Source organism: Coregonus clupeaformis, unplaced genomic scaffold, assembly GCF_020615455.1.
Source record: "Coregonus clupeaformis isolate EN_2021a unplaced genomic scaffold, ASM2061545v1 scaf0585, whole genome shotgun sequence".
NCBI lineage: Eukaryota > Metazoa > Chordata > Actinopteri > Salmoniformes > Salmonidae > Coregonus > Coregonus clupeaformis.
The window spans coordinates 220,017-236,234 of record NW_025534040.1 but is presented as its reverse complement, the minus strand read 5'-3'; the positions used below and the strand labels follow the sequence as shown (position 1 = coordinate 236,234).

Below are 16,218 nucleotides of genomic sequence, written 5' to 3'. Positions count from 1 at the left end.
AGCATTTGTGTTTAGTGAGTCCGCCAGATCAGAGGCAGTAGGGATGACCAGGGATGTTCTCTTGGTAAGTGTGTGAATTGGACCATTTTCTGTCCTGCGAAGCATTCATTTTCTTTAGGAATGTAGTGAAGTAAAAGTAAAAGTAGTCAAACATATAAATAGTAAAGTAAAGTACAGATACCCCCAAAATCTATTTAAGTAGTACTTTAAAGTATTTTTACTTAAGTACTTTACACCACTGACTGTAAGACATAATTAGCTGTTGATCAGACTACCATCACCCAATAATTAAGTCCTGGTTTATCATTCTTTCACTGTCCATTTATGGGAGGAGTTGGTGTCATGAGGAGTTGGTGTGACTAAATGGAGAATTACAATGCAGGGAATCAGAGTGCTGTGTAATGATCATCATCACATCATGATGCTTTGTTAAGTTGAGAAGCTACTGTTTGAGTTCAGTTTATCCCTTGCTAAAGGCTAGAGGAAAAAACATGTAACTAAAAAAGAGTAGTACACTGACATCTTCTGGTGCAAGGGCATAGCTACAATAATGTTGGACAAACAACTGTAGTGTATTCTCAACAAGTCAGTCAACAAAAATGATGTCCAACGGTGAATTAAAGACCCCCTAAAAAGTCACAGACAGCTCTCTCATTAGCAAGCCAATCCAATTAGTTTTCCATAGGTTCACCTTGTCATCAATGGAATTATAAATATGTTTTTATTGGCCTAAACTTCCACCTGGAGAAGGACTACCTTTGGCCAGCTACACGTTTACAATTTTATTGACAATATGCTCCAGGTAAGGACGGTTAACTGTCACCACACAGAAAGACAGTTGTGACAAAATGTTTCAAAGTTGTCTAAGTGATTTCTTTCTTTCTATATTTTGGTGTTCAAACCTCCGCCCCTATTCAACTGAGCACGCGCTGGATGCAGGCTCGGGAAAACGCCATCTTTAAACCCCAGAAGAAATCACAGTTGAGCGCCGGTGATCAACGACACACAGTGCCTGCGTTGGTTTTAAACTCTGCGGGTATCATCATGATCTGTTTGTTGACAGGCGAAACAAATAAGCAACTAATTGAAGGAACTGTAAATACTCAACCAAGCCACATTGTATGGTTTTAAAATTGTACTATCAGAAGGCTAACATCAACAACACTAGCTAGACAACAACGGACGAGTAATCAAGGCGTTGTTATTGAGCTAACTGTTTGCTGGTTTCCATAGGTGGCTTGTTAGCTAACCTGTATTGAAGGCACTTTGACATTCACATTACGTTGTTTTAAAAGGCTTGATTTGGACTCGACTGCGTGGCTGCAGTTTTAGTCCCGACTTCACCCCCTCCCTCCCCAGCGGCCCAGCCGGAGATGCGTGGAAGATGTCGGTTTCGGGTCTGAAGGCCGAACTGAAGTTTCTGGAGTCCATTTTTGATCCAAACCACGAACGCTTCAGAATTATTGACTGGAAGCCGGATGAGCTAAACTGTCAGTTTAATGTGACTGGAGAAAAACCGTTGATTATACATTGCAACATTACGGTAAGCAAGGAAACGAGGCTACATGGCTAGCTAGTTGAAGCTAAGTAGGTAGCTAACGGTAGCTAGTTATGGTTAGCTCAGAACACGTAGCTTTTTTAGCGTGGCGGCGCGGGACAACCGGACGGACAGATAGCTAAAGAAACACTCTGCGAATTGTGGCTAGTCGAACGTTAGCCAGCTATCATTTAGCTACTTTAGCTAAGCAATGTTTTTGTTTGTGACTTGTTTCTAGTAGGAGTCCCAATATTTGCATGTTAGCAAGCTAGCTAACGGTAGCTGACTTGTTTCTAGTAGTAGTAAGAGTCAAAATATTTGCGTGTTACTATTGTAGTTAACGTTAGCTAGCTAGCTAATATACTGAGAGACAAACAAGTCTTGTTGATTTTAGCCAAAGAGTTATCCTGAAAACTGGCATGACATTATGCTAGGGCCTAGGCTAGGCATGCTCTCTGCGTCACTGATGAACGTTGTTAACGTTAGCCATCTACACTTCCGCATTTACTAACGTTTGTTGATTGTTAAACAATTTAACTAGCTAGCTAACGTAGTGGTTGTTATGATTGCATGCTTCATGATCAACGCAATAAGCTCTAGCCCGTCAGCTGTCACTGATAACACTAACTTAATGCTAAGTTATCTATACTCATGACGTCAGTAAATAATTGCTAGCTAGCATGATTCAAAAGCATCACTTGTCAAAGAAACAGCTTCTGGTCTTGTCAAAAGACCGTGATCTGCCAGCTCAGCTTTTAGCTGGCTGGATGCTGTTGGTTTGTATTGTCCAATTCGCTTAGATAACTACATTCGTTTGACCAGCATACTGATTGAATTCAGTGCTCTTACCTGGCTAGTTAACATTCTATAAGAAATGTGAAATGGCCACCATCACACAACACATTAATTTAGCTTAATGTAAAGTAGTAATCAGCGATTTACATTTGTCTGTTTAAAAGGACTCTTGAGATTTCCCAGATTTTATGATTCAGACATGTCCATGTCACACTCCTGTTTCATTTTTAGGTTATTGTTCCAAACAATTTTGTCACATTTCTCAGCCTTATAATGCTGATTATTTTTGTTTCTTTTTTTCTCTCATCCTCATTGAACCCCATGTCTTACAGGAGTCGTACCCCTCCACACCTCCAATCTGGTTTGTGGACTCTGATGACCCGAGCCTGACACAAGTGTTGGAGCGCCTGGAGGATGTCAGAAAGGGCAGCACCCTGGTAAGATCTCAGCCCTACAACTAGTATAACTAACAGTTGATAGTGGAGTGTTTTCTTCTGAACAGTTTGCATCTTATTGAATGTTTAGTAACGTCTATCTATTCTGTGTTCTTTCATCACAAGCACTTGGTTGGGCAGCATTCCTGTGTAGATTAAGACACGAGCCGTCAGCGAGATATGGTTAGGAAAACGTACCTCAATCCAGGGATGAGAGATGCGTGGTACTCTGAGTTGTCCCATTATCTTAACTGTTACACCGAGAAGATTGAACGACTGCTAGTTTTTACGGAACACTGTCCTTTTCGTCCTCATGCGAAAACGGCAGTTTACCTAAACTAGCAGTGCCTTTAAGGGGCCAGGCTGTATCTCAGCAGGAGCATTCTCTGTGCATTATGACGTTACAATGCCGTCCTGCTGAGCAAGCTCCATCAAAAGCAGGCAGATAATTGTGGTTCTAAATCATCTTTTGACTTCCATTTCAATCCCAGCTTTTGATCTATTATGTGAAGGCTTTGGAAGGAGGCTTCCCAGTGTTCAGATAATGAAACTGGATTATGACACTATATTTCCAGTATTTGTTTACAATTAAAATGTTGTTTAGCAGATGCTCTTATCCAAAGTAAAACAACCATATTATACGAAATGAATAGTAATCAAATCAACTTTGACTAAGTGTTATGCGGAGCAGGAGAAACATGTTGTTTTTCAGCCAATCACATCTCTTCTAATGACTAATTAACCATACCTGTTTTGGTGTTGTTGGGTAGAGCAGTTATGATAGGAGAGTTGAGTGACAGCTAGGCTATTTCATACTGCTGTTCCAAGTGGTGTTGGAGGTTAAAGGGAGATGTATGTCAGACTAATTCAGGGCTGTACTCTGCTGCAGGACAGGTTCTCTGCCTGTTTCCTCTTGCCTTAGTCCCAGTTGTTAGACAGCTGAGGTATTGAACAGTGTTTTGAAGTCACCCTCATGTCACTCCAACATCATAGGACAGCCCTCTGTCATGTTTGGCATAAGTCTCAAGAGTGCCTCTGATGGGGAACTGGAGGGATGGATATTTTTGACAGGCACACTGCCACAGTGACACAGAGAGATTCAGCAGGCCAAAGGGCCTTGTCATGTGAATATTGAGGTCACTATTTTCATGCCAAGCAGTTCTCCAGGGTTTCCCCTATATTTATTTAGCAGCGGAGACTTGGCAATTAAGCCCTTTTTCTACTTACCCAGAGTCGGATGAATTCATGGATACCATTTTTTATATCTCTTGCATGCAGTTTGAAGGAAGTTGCTAACTTGTGTTAGTGCAAATGCTAGTTAGTAATGGTTTGCGAAACTACCATCAACTTCCTTCAAACTGCACATGAGTTCATCTGACTCTGAGTAAGTAGAAAAAGTGCAAGAGTTGGCAATTAAGCCCTATCCCTTTTAAAGACCTGCTCAGATGACTAGCCTACTAAGTATGTTTTATACCTCTCGCTTTGGGCTGGATGTGTCAATGTGTAATTCATACATGCATCATTTATGAGAAGAATTACTGTCTTACCTCAATTACCCTACATTTTGTGTGTCGCCGGGATGGAGGTATCTTCGGGCCAGTCTTACGAGCACGGGGTAGCCTAGTCTTTGTTTTTGAAATTACAGTAGGCTATCGGTATCCTTTATCGATAACCCTTTTCAGAAATAATGGAATGTGGCCCCTTGAAAGCGCTACAGCATGTTTGTCTGTCTGTCTATTAGGGTAGGCTACACTACATATTTTTAAATGCCAACACGAAACCTTCTCTGGAGACATGAGCAGGCATTTTACATGTCTGTAAAGGAATGAGGCTTCTGAAGTGGGACTAATGTCCATCACTAGGCAACCAGAACTGTCAATCAAATAATCTTGAGCTGCTGCCTGCACGCAGACCAATATCTCCTAAAAAAGTACTTTAAGGTTTGTTAAATACTGTGACTTACCAAGACATTTAGTAGAAATAAAACACATTTTTCTACCATACCATAAAACGCAGCATAAAAAACACAGCAGCACATCAATTGGCAACGTTTATTGTTGTTAGGGAAAAAATACATTACATTTTATGCCGGAGCAGAATTCTGTCTCTTTTTCAAATTGTCTGAAAAGTTACCAATTGTCGCTATTGACATGTTACTGTAGCTGCGTTCTATGTCTGTAAAGGGTTGCGGTATATATAACTTCATTGCCTGGCCCTAGCAGTCATACATACGTAATAGGACTGTTCTGCATTGTAAATACATTCTTTGACTTAGCCTACTTACTCACACTGCATGTTCTGTTTGTAGGCCACCAGATCTGCTTTTATAGTACTCTTATCAAAGTTATCTGTGGTGGTTAGAATTTCTCTTTGCATTGTACAACATTTTCACCATGTATGGACCAGGCCTACATTCAGTAGAATACGTTTCTTCTATAGCAATACTGAGAAGCTTGCAGAGGTACACATTTCTGCCCTATGTTACTGTTGCTAAGGTGTCTGACATTCCCTGACAAAATCTTACCTTTCATGTTGTCTCTGAGGGCATGCCGTGGTGGAGGTAGAATGCCGTGAAAAAGTATTTGCCCCTTTCTGATTTTCTGAGTTTGCATATTTCTTACACTGAATGTTATCAGATCTTCAACCAAAACCTAATATTAGATCAAGGGAAGAGAAGTGTACAAATAAACACTTTATCATTATTTAATAAACAAAGTTATTCCACACCCAATGCCCTGTGTGGAAAAATTAATTTCCCCCTTACACTAACTGGTTGTTCCACCTGCAATGACTGCCACCTGCAATGACTGCAACCAACTGCTTCCTTTAGTTGTTGATCAGTCTCTCGCATCAAATTTTGACCCACTCTTTCATGTAGAACTGCTTTAACTCAGTGACCTTTGTGGGTTTAGGTCTGGACTGTGACTAGGCCATTCCAAAACATACAATTTGTTGCTTTTCAGCCTGATGTAGACTTCATTTTTCTGGTGAAAACCAAACACTGCATTCCACAGTAAGAACCTCATACCATTGGTCAAGCGTGGTGGTAGTGTGATGGTTTGGGGATACTTTGATGCCTCAGGACATGGACGACTTGCAATCATTGAAGGAACCATGAATTGTGCTCTGTATTAGATAATTCTACAGGAGAATATCAGGCTGTCTGAGCTGAAGTGCAGCAAGACAATGGTCCAAAACACGCAATCAAGTCTACATCAGAATAGCTGAAAAACAACACATTTGAATTTTTGGAATGGCCTAGTCAAAGTCCAGATCTGAACCCGATTTGCGATGTTACGGCAGGACCTGAAACGAGCAGTTCATGCTCAAAAACCCACAAATGTCACTGAGTTAACAGTTCTGCATCGAGGAGTGGGTTAAAATTCCTCCACAGCGATGTGAGAGACTGATCAACAACTACTACAGGAAGCGTTTGGTTGCAGTCATTGCAGCTAAAGGTGGCACAACCAGTTATTGAGTGTAAGGGGGAAATTACTTTTTCACACAGGGGCACTGGGTGTTGCATAACTTTGTTTATCAAATAAATGAAATAAGTATTTAATTCGTGTTATTTGTTCGCTCAGGTGCCCTTTATCTAATATTAGGTTTTGGTTGAAGATCTGATAGCATTCATTATAAAAAATCGGAAAGTGGGCAAATCCTTTTTCACGGCACTGTATCTGTGACATGTCTGTGCTGTGTTATCTAGCGCTGCTGACCTGTTCCTTGCCTGCCTGTCCTCCCTAACTCTTAACTGTGCCTGCTGGTACTGTCCCTCGGTCCCCCAGCTCCTGCAGCAGCTGAAGCGGCTCATCTGTGACCTGTGTCGGCTGTACAACCTGCCCCAGCACCCAGATGTAGAGATGCTGGACCAGCCCCTCCCTGCCGGCCCTGTAGGACAAGACCGAAAGGTAAGGACGCCAAATGTCCCCTCAAATATATATGTATACTGGTTTTCAAAGACTGCTAGGCCTATATATTTTTCCATTGGATGGCATTGAAGTGAAAAATAAGCATTTAGAGGCTTTTTCATGAAGACCGTCTCTTTTCACATACCTAAAGTGAGTCATGTGCCTAATCCCTTTGTTCAATTTTATTGTCAAAGCCATGAAGGAGATTGAAGACACTTAGCTAATGAAAGGGTTTAAAAACCTGCATGAAGAACCTAATAGTGTCCTGAAACAGTCCCTCAGCACAGACATTAATGATTAGTGCAGAGTCCCGGGGATGGAATCAATACTCTTCCTGTGCTCAGGGTCAGTGGGAGGTGCTAGCATTTACATTTAACATTTTAGTCATTTAGCAGACACTCTTATCCAGAGCGACTTACAGTTAGTGAGTGCATACATTTTCATACTGGCCCCCCCGTCGGAAACGAACCCACAACCCTGGCGTTGCAAGCGCCATGCTCTACCAACTGAGCTACATGGGACCAATAATGAACCTCATGTCTAATGAACACACAACCGTAGCCTCATATAGCCTACTTGAGGAATTTGAATTACTGAAGCAGAGTAGTTAAGTAGTAGCAGCCTGTACAGCTGTGCTTTTAAACTCAAACATTGATTATTGGGCTGAAATAAAAAAAGGAGGCCGGGGGGGCACTGTTGTGCTATGCAAGACAAGAGGAATGTTGTTTCGGACTACCCAGAAACTCAGTTACTGGTTTTGCACATTTCAGAACATTCCTACAAATATCTCTGCATTTATGGGGAGTTTTTTGTTACCAGACTTCAGGCGGACGTATAACTTGCTAAAGCAATTGGTGTCACTGAGTGTGGCATGTTAGGAATAAGTCTGTGAACTCATCTTTCTCTCTGTTTCTTTAGCATGGGGTCACAGACGAGGTCACGTCCGAGGAAGAGGAAGAAGAGGAAATGGGAGAGGTCTTTATCTCTTTCCAAATAAACGTCATTACATATAGCGCTGCACTGCACTATGCTGATATGAGCTGAGCCATGCTGGATGTCAAGCTCGATTAGATACTAGTCAATACCAATCACACATATTTGCAAGTGTTAACTTGAAGTAAAACATGTCTTCTAATGCTCTTATCTTGTCATTGTGTTGTGCCAGCAGGACATTGAAGACCTGGACCACTATGAGATGAAAGAGGAGGAGCCAGTGGATGGGAAGAAGTCTGAGGATGACGGCATCGAGAAGGAGAACCTGGCCATCCTGGAGAAGATCCGCAAGAACCAGAGGCAGGACCACTTGAACGTAAGTGCTCATTCGGTAAGGTGACTTTTCATACGCTTTTGGGGGATGCATGGGGAATATCTCTGTAGTTAGGCCTAAACAGTTTGCTGGACCCAGCACTGTTATACTGGGATGTCTAGAGTGACCCTTTATGATATAGCCATTATGCATGCATCTAACCAGTTTTTCAGGTGGCTCTGAATATAATGTATTTTCCATTTGTTTTCCATCAGTGTTTTACTCTGAGGGAATTTCTTACCAAAGAAGTACACCCAGATTATGTGGTTTAGGACTCCAATTTGTAAACAAGGACATAATCAACATGGATTGCGAAGACTAAATGACAGTGATTAGTCATTCTGATAGTAATCATGTTATCTAACATTTACCCATAGCTCTCTTAATTGTTGCTGTGGAATTCAGACGTTTCCCCTGAGTAGCTCCGAGAGACTTATAAACACATTTGTTTGTGCCAGATTATTTACTCTGCTCTCATCCTCCATAGTCCCTGCTGCATTCACTGGCTCTGCTCTTCAAATCTATCATTATCACAGATGAGAGCCTTGCTATGGAACCTGTGAAATTCTCCCCATTTATTGTAGGGAACTGTATACTGCCAAGTAGTTAGTTCTGAAGCATTTTGTCTCTGGATGCTGAACAATAACTGTTCTTTTATTGGAGTTTGTAGATTTTCTTTTTCTAAAGGTAGCTTAGTGGGTAAGAGCGTTGTGCCAGTAACCGAAAGGTCGCTGGTTCTAATCCCCGAGCCGACTAGGTGAAAAATCTGTCTGTGCCCTTAAGCAAGGCACTTAACCCTAATTGCGCCTGTAAGTCGCTCTGGATAAGAGCGTCTGCTAAATGACTAAAAATGTAAATGTAAAAATTTGAGCTGGGCATGTAAACATTTGAATTAATCGTTGCGGTCACAGTATCTATGTGCATTATTATCCCCAATCATTGAATGTGCTGTATGTTTGGGTATCAGTGTATTACCCTGGGTGTATTATGTGTTGCAGGGTGCAGTGTCTGGTTCAGTGCAGGCCTCAGACCGCCTCATGAAGGAGCTCCGGGAGATATACCGGTCCCAGAGTTACAAGATGGGTACGTACTTCACTGCAGCAGCACTAGAAAGCTCTTCAGATATGGTGCCAAAAAATACAATAAATTGACAGTTTGATTCAGAATGTCACTTACCAGACTATGCATTCTCTTCCAGGTATCTATTCAGTGGAGCTGGTCAATGACAGCCTGTATGAATGGCACGTCAAGCTGAGAACGTAAGTAACTAAAGGGGGGGAGACAAAATACTGTGGTTTAGACTGGAGGAACACTTAAGTCACAGTTAACAGGAAGCCTGGATCTCAGAATGAGGGTGGATAATGCCTTATAGCATTCACTGCTCTTTTGTTTCTGCACTAGGCCTTTTTACCATAGGAGTTGACAGTACTGTATAATTATAGCATGTGACTGATGTATTATGATGCGCTCTGTTTGCTCAACAGGGTAGATCCAGATAGTCCCCTACACAGTGACCTGCAGGTTTTAAAGGAAAAGGAGGGAATGGATTACATTCTGCTAAACTTCTCATATAAAGTAAGTACGAATGCTGATACTAGAAAGCAAAGACAATTTGGGAGTTCTCATTTTAATGCTATTTTGTGCTCAACCTGCAGGATAATTTCCCTTTTGATCCACCCTTTGTACGGGTGGCTTCTCCTGTGCTGTCTGGAGGGTGAGTTCAGTAAACTGCGTATGAGTGGAATGGTTTTGTTTTTCTGCGGTGTTTCCACTGTGATGGAGTTGCTCCCCTCACTTAACCTTAAAGGAAGGGCAGTCTCTTCTGGTCTAGACTGATTGTCAACAGCCAGTGAAAAGTGGCAGTTCCCTTAAAAGAGAATCTGTGCTTGTGGATAAGAGATTTATTGTGGCGTTTTGATCACCTTTATATCTACATATCTACATATTCTAATATTTTCCTTTCACCTGCTGTCTTCTAAGTTATGTTCTTGGAGGGGGTGCCCTGTGCATGGAGCTTCTCACAAAGCAGGTACGTTTTTATGCCTCTGAATGTCAGTTCATAACTTGTCCACTGTTATTTCTCAGTGGAGGTAAAAGCTAGTGCGTTGATTATGTATCGTCACTTGATTTCAGGGCTGGAGCAGTGCCTATTCCATAGAGTCTGTAATCATGCAGATCAACGCCACTTTAGTCAAGGGAAAAGCCAGAGTGCAGTTTGGAGCCAATAAGGTAAGCATTGCTTGTCTAAGGGGGCAGAGAGCTTTGAAATGTGTTAACATGATGCATACTACAGGGTTTATTGACACTGTGTTCTGACATGGATAGAGGGGTGAGCTCCTTGCTGTGTTTGTGTGTGGCCTGCTGGTCCAAGCTGCTCTATGGAACTGAGGTATCACTATAAGCCCCCAGCACTTCATTTAAACAGGACGTTGTTACTTAGCGCCGCTGGGACAGTGCCATGCTGCTGATCTCTTCATGCTGTCATTTCTCTCTCCCTCTTCTCTCAGCACGGTCACACTAATCTGGCTCTGGGCTCCCAGTAGAATTTGGAGCAGACCAAATGACAGGGATATTTATAGAAAAGCTGCAGTCTGGGCAGTTTCAAGGAATCTTGGGCCCTGCTGCGTGAGAATCTCTGAGTTCTTTAAAAGTTAGGATGTAACCATGTACACCAAAGAAAGACTTGATACTCAGCTATGTTGATGTCAAATCTTGTCTAATGAAAGTGTTTATCATAACTGTCCTGAGGTTACTATAGTTGGGTAGGTATGGTTAATAAAATGTACCTATTAATCAAAAATATAAGAATACCAATGTTTCTGTTACCGGGTTGATACAACTCTGGCCTTATAAGAACCAGTTCGACTTTTAAGCTGAATTTAATACACCCACATCAGAGAAAATAGACCCAGCACCTCAGAAATTTTCCCCACATGGTCGACAATCTATTTATTACGATGTGATTAATGGTCACCCGCGATGCGCGCAAAAGTAGCATGAAAACAGGTCGGGCGGCAAAATTCTCTGGTGGAAGCTGATACAAAGGCATCTACCGTGCGGTCTGACTTCACCAAACTAATTCGCATGTATGTGATGGCCTCCCCAATATAAATGAACCTTTACACTGCTTGGGGCATTCATAAGCACTGAAGTTGAATATATGCCCTGTTTTTGTTTCAGAACCAATACAATCTTGCCAGAGCACAGCAGTCATACAAGTCCCTGGTCCAGATCCATGAAAAGAATGGTGAGTGTTACCTTCTCCAGTTAAACATCTTGTATCATATTTGACCTTGATAGTACATCGCTCCATGCATCAGTCAGTGGTTGAGGAAAATATTACAAGCACCAAGAGGGTTTCATATGGCAGCTATAGTGATTGTTCATAGGTCAAGATAAAATACAGCCAACTGTTTGATCAATCCTACTGTCTAAGATGAATTGACTCAGTGTTTTGTCCAGTATGTCTGAGTGCACTGTCTCTTGTCTGATCCTTGTAGGCTGGTACACTCCCCCTAAGGAGGATGGGTAAGAGGAGCGTTGCCATGCCTCTACTGAGACCACATGTCAACACCTTTCCCCCCCCATACTTTTCTTTTCCCTCTCTAACTGGAGTTTTCATTGGGAGTTTGATCCCAAGCCAATTCCACCCATTATGTGACCATGAGAACCAAACAACCAATGGTTAAAACCCCCTCACTGACCAACCACCTTATCCACTTCTCAATAGGGGATCTACCCTCTCGCTATTTATCCTTCTCTCACTTGTGCAATCGCTCGTTCTGTTTTCTTCCTCTGTTATAATCCACCCTAATCCCTTGAGCATTGAATGAACTCCATATCTTGTGCAACTCCCTTAAATCCTACACTGGGCAAGAAGAAGTTACTTACTGCCTGTGATTTTGGGTCAAGGTTGAGGCATGGCTTTTGCTAGCAACTGAAGCTGTCTGTTGTCAGTCACATGACTGGGGCTGAGATTCTCTGGCCACAGACTGGAACAGAGAAAGGCCGGTGACATTTCCCCTGTGACAGTGGAGGCTGGGACGGACAATGAAACGCTGGTGGTGGGAATGAGCACCACCTCACTCCCCATGGATGGCCTCTGTCATGTTTGCTTGTGTATCTGTATATTGCCAAGATTCATCCTTCTGGAATAAAATGTCCTCCTGAGGCTAGCTTCCTTAAAAACTCCTGGTCTACAAAAGCCAAAGGCCCTGAATGGAGAGAGGAGAGTTATAGACTCCTGACCAAGGTGGGACTGGGACCGCTTAATGGAGGATATCCTATTGAGCACAAGAGGTGGAGGCCGCTGCCTCCTCCACCACCGCCCAGGCAATCTCCTCTCAGGCTGCTTTTGGCTTTTATCGGCAGCATACAGAGATATGACCAGGCTTTAGCAAAGGCAGGTTGGATTTAATCACTGTAATGTAGTTGAATTTAACTCCACATGTATACTTGTAAAGTTGTATTTCTGAGAATGGATTTAATTGTTTTTAACGTAACCTTGTGTGGGTCTTGGGGTCCGAGCGGGCAGAGACTGCGTTAGTATAGCCCAGGCTATAGCAGGGGCATACATTTCTCAAGGTGTATTTCAGACGTAGGATAACAAACCATTTGCTTCATGGATACTCTTGCAGAAGTTAAAAGGAACACCTTTAAACCATGTTTTTATGTAAGCATAGTGACTACTATTGTTTTTTGTTTTCCTGTATAAATTGAAGTACTTGCATTATTTTCTTAGTGGTTTCATATGTTCAAAAGTGACACCATTCCTTTTACTCAATGACACGGTGGTGCTTTTTTGGCATTCCAGATATGCTGGCTAATTTCCCCGGTGACACAAACCTGATGAACCTTTTAATAAGGCTATGCACACAATGGTTAGGAGGTAATATGTACACACAATAATTTGAAAACGTCTCAGTGCAGTCCCCTGCTTAATTTGAATCCATCCTCTAACTAGCTTGTTCACACTCCCATATCACCCATCCATGCCTCTCATGCCTGCAGTGGACTTCACTTCATACCACATGCTCAATAATAAAATATTTGTTGATTCCAAAAAACATTTTCAGGTCTGACTAAGGTGTGTAGTAATGCCTTTGACAAAAGACTGATGCCCACTGATTTCCATCCTTTGCCTCCCCTCTCTGGTACCTTGTTTTGTATCACCTATGACCTGACCCCCCTCATGATCTTTGTTGTCAGTGATGGAAGGAACCTTTTTTAGAGGGGTCATGAACCCCTAACTCATGACCATCCTCAGCACTGTCAAACCTGGAGCATGCCAAGTCTTAGCTATATGAATAATATGCAGAATACTGTGTGATGCATTTGATTGAATGTTATTACACACATAAATGGGTGTTTTTTGTGTGGATATTATCCACATTGTTAGAAGTCTGTTGTCGCAAAAACCAGCATAGGAACCAGCTTGTTCCTAGTAAATATTCAGCTTTTTTTTGTTCAATACTGTAGGTCAGCCCACCACACTAACCTCAACCAGAACTGTCACCCTTGTGAAATATACTAATAATGGGCGTATAATTAAGCTCCATCTACCTTTTATTTGTTGTAATGTCAGCCACCCCAGCTGTATACCACAATGCATCGCGTTCTGTCAAAATGGTGGCACTGACCACACTGAAGAAGACTCATTTAGAGGTTTAATACTGTTCACCCAACATGGTGACTGACTTCCTTACAATATGTCTACAACACATGGAGAACTGTTGATCATTGTCATAGACGTTAGGTGTTGGTACCAAGTGTTCCACTGCTTTCCCACATGGCTGACCTCATTGTGAACATGCCCCGGCTAGAAACCCCCTCCCTCCCTGTGTGTTCTCTAGAGAAGCAAACTCAGGAATACATAGCTACTGCACACTTGACTTAGCAAGGGATTGTTTCACAAATGTCACAAGATGCAAGTATATATTTTTTTTTTTCAATTACTATTGTTTACTTCTAAATTTGTTTCCCTTCATATAATTACAGTAACCGTTGCAGTAACCATTGGACTGCGCACTCTGCATTTGGCTTGTCTGAATATCTTTCTTTGTGGTAGTCACTGGTAAGACTAGTGGTAAGCAGGGTGTGGTGGAGTGATGAGATGGGACGGGCATGTTTGCTTGCTCTTTCTTGATATAGGCCCCCCTATATATACCATTCAATCCATCAGATCAGTTTTGTGATGCAGGAAGGTGAACCAACGCTTTATCTCACCCATTTAAGCTAATTTAACCTTTTGTCCTGGGTCTTTATGGGTGTTTCTAATCTAGGACATCTTCATCCTGTACCTCTGGTGTTGTAGTCTTTTGCATGTAGATATCTCAGCAAGTACTTTCACTCTGTAGGGACTAGTGTGTGTGTGTGTGTGTGTGTAGACAGGACAGTTCATCTATATTAGTTCGCACAGGTCTGTAGATGCAGTCTCTGGGAACAGATTCCTTTTTATAGATTCATGTAGGACTGACTCTCACCAGACCAGGTTAGTTCTAAAGGTTAACAATAGCAGAAAGGCAGTCTCCAACACTTATGGACGTCCCGCCTGTGTGTTAGAAGTATGAGATTGGAAACAAATGGACTACTATACTATTCTTTCCACCCCAGAGCAGGACTCCAACTCAGTTTAAATCCCTGTGCCATCAGAGCGTTCATCAAATGGGCTTTTAACTCAGTGGAAGGCCCCATGTCTGTATTCTAATGTCAGTTGTGCAGTGAATTACAGCTTCTCTTATACAGATCCAGACCAAGTTGTCTCTCTGACTAACAACCCAGTGCTTTGGGAGATTTTGTTTGAGACCTGAAACTAATTATGGGTTGCTTTTCTGGCTTCATTTTGTGATGGCCGATTGGATGGGTTATAAAGTAATGCACTGTTAGCTTTGGTTAAACCATTTTCATTGCAAGGGTAATTTTGACCATGTACAGTAATTTGTAAACTTGCATCAAGTTTATGAATAAAGAATTTTATGAAATACTCCTGTGTGCTATTTGAGATGTGATACAGAGCTGTGTAAGTCTTATATAGGACCCTATGCTTAAGACTGAAACCAGGAATGATTATCAATATGCCCTTGTAGTGGACAGTTGTCATTTTGGCCAGCAGATGGTGACAAGTGTCCTATACATAAAGATGCAGTTTTCGCATGAGATTCTGATTTGTCTGTTCTCTAGCGCTAACCAAAAGGGCAGAGGGGAATGTCTACCAGAGTGTTTTAAGTCCTAAAAGCAATGCTTTTGCTCATGGAAGAGCAGTGTAATCACACTGGATCTGGAACACTGGGTTTGGTTTGGAGGGCTAGTATGGCGATACCACGTCAATAGATGGGGGTTTGACTAATTTAATACAGATCAGGGATATCTTGTGCAGAAAATCCATACAAGTAGTTTCACTGTTATTTGTCTTTTCTCTGGCTGCAGCAGATAAACACTAGAGGGTGCTGGAACATCGTTACAGAAAGTAATTGACACAGTGCAGTTGGAAAATATTTACATAAGTATTCAGACCCTTTACTCAGGAATTTGTTGAAGCACCTTTGGCTGCGATTACAGCCTTGAGTCGTCTTGGGTATGAAGCTACAAGCTTGGCACATCTGTATTTGGGGAGTTTCTCCCATTCCTCTCTGCAGATCCTCTCAAGCTCTGTCAGATTGGATGGGTAGCGTCGCTGCACAGCTATTTTCAGGTCTCCAGAGATGTTTGATCGGGTTCAAGTCCGGGCTCTGGCTGGGCCACTGAAGGACATTCAGAGACTTGTCCCGAAGCCACTCCTGCGTTGTCTTGGCTGTGTGCTTAGGGTCGTTGTCCTGTTGGAAGGTGAACCTTCGCCCCAGTCTTAGGTCCTGAGTGCTCTGGAGCAGGTTTTCATCAAGGATCTCTCTCTACTTTGCTTCGTTCATATTTCCCTCGATCCTGACTAGTTTCCCAGTCCCTGCCGCTGAAGAACATCCCCACAGCATGATGCTGCCACCACCGTGCTTTACCGTAGGGATGGTGCCAGGTTTCCTCCAGATGTGACGCTTGGCATTCAGGCCAAAGAGTTCAATTTTGGTTTCATCAGACCAGAGAATCTTGTTTCTCATGGTCAGAGTCCTTTAGGTGCCTTTTGGCAAACTCCAAACAGGCTGTCGTGCCGTTTACTGAGGAGTGGCTTCCGTCTTGCCACTCTACCATAAAGGCCTGATTGGTGGAGTGCTGCAGAGAGGAACTCTGGGGCTCTGTCAGAGTGAC

General features: G+C 42.4%; 1 protein-coding gene across 4 annotated transcripts; it reads left to right on the top strand.

Annotated features, from left to right (window-relative positions):
- The first annotated feature begins 918 nt into the window (after positions 1 to 918).
- LOC121582271 (ubiquitin-conjugating enzyme E2 Q2-like) lies at positions 919 to 14,965 on the top strand. 4 transcript variants are annotated; one of them, XM_041897965.2, is made up of 14 exons: positions 919 to 991; positions 1,296 to 1,543; positions 2,665 to 2,769; positions 6,555 to 6,677; positions 7,596 to 7,652; positions 7,846 to 7,986; positions 8,982 to 9,066; positions 9,182 to 9,242; positions 9,468 to 9,558; positions 9,639 to 9,697; positions 9,964 to 10,012; positions 10,117 to 10,212; positions 11,164 to 11,230; positions 11,484 to 14,965. In XM_041897965.2, exons 1-14 carry the CDS (start codon positions 934 to 936, stop codon positions 11,513 to 11,515), a joined length of 1,272 nt encoding a protein of 423 aa, XP_041753899.2. In that variant the 5' UTR covers positions 919 to 933; the 3' UTR covers positions 11,516 to 14,965. The 4 variants fall into 4 exon arrangements, with proteins under 4 accessions (XP_041753899.2, XP_041753897.2, XP_041753898.2 ...); XM_041897963.2 differs by having other exon boundaries at positions 7,846 to 8,001; XM_041897964.2 differs by having other exon boundaries at positions 7,843 to 7,986.
- The last annotated feature ends 1,253 nt before the right edge of the window (positions 14,966 to 16,218 follow it).

Excerpts from the sequence above, each read along its gene's own strand:
- LOC121582271 (XM_041897962.2), top strand. The coding sequence starts at position 934 with ATGCAGGCTCGGGAAAACGCCATCTTTAAACCCCAGAAGAAATCACAG. Across the intron at positions 992-1,295 it reads GAAATCACAGTTGAGCGCCG|GCTTGATTTGGACTCGACTG; the intron begins GTGATCAACGAC and ends TTGTTTTAAAAG. Across the intron at positions 8,002-8,981 it reads TGAACGTAAGTGCTCATTCG|GGTGCAGTGTCTGGTTCAGT; the intron begins GTAAGGTGACTT and ends TATGTGTTGCAG.